General features: G+C 39.4%; 1 protein-coding gene across 1 annotated transcript in view; it reads right to left on the bottom strand.

Annotated features, from left to right (window-relative positions):
- The window catches only part of LOC101294870 (probable 26S protease regulatory subunit 10B-like), a 5,780-nt gene continuing 3,607 nt past the window's right edge, over positions 1–2,173 (bottom strand). Inside the window, exons 9-14 of the mRNA XM_004304945.1 lie at positions 1,378–1,509; positions 1,124–1,201; positions 744–826; positions 532–654; positions 316–376; positions 1–240 (exon numbers count right to left, since the gene is read on the bottom strand). Coding sequence (XP_004304993.1) covers positions 94–240; positions 316–376; positions 532–654; positions 744–826; positions 1,124–1,201; positions 1,378–1,509 — 624 coding nt within the window. The 3' untranslated portion in view covers positions 1–93. The remainder of the gene's footprint in view (positions 241–315; positions 377–531; positions 655–743; positions 827–1,123; positions 1,202–1,377; positions 1,510–2,173) is intronic.

Raw genomic sequence — 2,173 nt, 5'->3', positions numbered from 1 at the left:
AAAAATTGGAGCTTCCTAGTGTGATAAACCCTAATGCAATGGACAAGATAATACTATAGCACATCTCGTAACTTGAAGTTAAACCCCGGCATTCTATCTGTCAGCCTTGGGAGGATTTTGGGTCTGCCGGGGTGGGGAGCTGAGTAAACCTTTGCGTCGATTCATGGCACTCGCTATGTACTCCTGCAGAGGCGGAAGACAGATTTGTTCTCCATCTTTGGATACTTGTCCTCGGATCATCTGTCAAAACCAGGGAGAGATTTGTGAGGACTGAAGACAACTGCCATGGAGGTTCTAAAACAAAAATGTTCTTACTTTTGATGCCCATGAGCGCTCTGCTTGTTGACACACATCTCTGATATCCCTTCCAGACATCCTGAAAATTGTTGGGGACAATTGGACAACAGTCAGAAACATCTCTGTAGTAGGTTAAAAGCCACATTGAATATAAGGGTGACGGTAAACAAGGAAATAAGATGTGAACCTTCCTAGAGAAATAAGAAGTTACAATTTATTTTATGTGAAACTTACTCTTCTGTTACAGTTGCCAATTCATCTAATTCAGATTCAGTTAGATGTTTCGCGTACTGAGCAGCTATTTCCTTAAGAGTTTGATGATCAGGTAGGCCAAATGGAATAATAGTGTCAAATCGACTGCACATAAGTGATAAAAGGTGAGTGAACAATCCTGGAATGTTAAGACTACTTTCATCTTCCACATGAGAAAACTAATACCAACATACCTGATCAAGGCTGGGTCAAGGTCTTGCTTCCTATTTGTTGCAGCAATTACAACCACTTTCTTATCCTGTTCAAATCCATCAATCTGCATGGGAAATGGTTTGATGAATAAGGGCATCACAATAGCTTCCTAACCGTATGTCCAATATGGAAACAAAAAGTCTGGACTCTTTGCTGAGGTTTTGAACCAGTTGGAACTTGGAAGGAGGAGCCACCGTTTGGATCATGCAACCCCTTTTACTAGGGGGATGTGCCATATAGATCGGCATGGTGAATCCAAAATTTTCTCACAGCAGTTTATTACTATTTGAAATCAACTTTTGAACACTTGTTAAAAGGTGCATCCTCTGCATATTGTAAAACAATGATAATCCAATTACACCTGTCGCAGCAACACTGACAACACCCTTCGTGTGGCTTCATGCAAATCACCGTCTCGTGAAATAGCAAACGAATCAACCTGGATTTGCATAAGAAAGGAAGCCATGTTATTAGAAGCTACTATATAATGCAGATAGAACATGAAAATAGAGAAGTTCAATTCAACCATGCAAAGACAAACTATAATTGATCACAGATGTATGACCAGAATGCATAATTCAAAGGTTGCCACAAGGCAATAATTACTTCAATTACCTCGTCCAGAAAAATGATAGCACCATCTGGAAGCTGATTGGCAAGTGAAAACACTTTCCCTAATAATCGTTCACTCTCACCATAGTACTTGGACAATATAACCTCAAGGGGCACGTATAACAATGGGATGCCCTGCAAAATCACACCACGTTAACTTTTTTCTTCTTTTCCTTGGTACATTTACTTTTTTGGGGAATTTGGAGTTCAACTGCATGGTCACTTTATGAGGAAAAAAAAACATCAAACAAGCAAGCCATGTGAGACACACACACACACAGTGAGACAATCAGAACCTTCCAGCTTCTTTTTTTTTCTTTTGAAAAAGGATTTCATCTGACACAATCAGAACTTTCCTTCTTTTTGCTTGTGAAAAAAGGATTTCATCTACATGCAAAACCTTTTCCAGAGAGATTAATCTGGTCAATTAGAAAAACAGATCATCAAACAAAGTAAGCCCTTGACTATTTGCCAGTCAAATCAGCTTAATACAAGAAGCAAATATGCTACTGGCATGGAATGTTTATTCATGAACTTACTACCATTTAGGCATTGACATTTATAGCCCACCCTTGCTACCATCTTAAAAAATCATTAAAATCATGAATCTCATGATAACAAAGTCAATTCCTGGAGGAAGCACCTAACTACTGTAACAGCTTCTCTAATAACATGGAGCTTCCAGACAACAATAAGAGAAAAAGACATAACATAGCTGTAATAGTCATATATGAGTACTGGAACATTTAGAAGAGAGGGAGGGAGGGAGGGAGGGAGGGAGAAAGGGGGGGGGAAGGGG

This window comes from Fragaria vesca, linkage group LG6 (assembly GCF_000184155.1).
Source record: "Fragaria vesca subsp. vesca linkage group LG6, FraVesHawaii_1.0, whole genome shotgun sequence".
NCBI lineage: Eukaryota > Viridiplantae > Streptophyta > Magnoliopsida > Rosales > Rosaceae > Fragaria > Fragaria vesca.
Note: the sequence above shows the minus strand (reverse complement) of the source record. Positions and strands in the feature narration are given on the sequence as shown.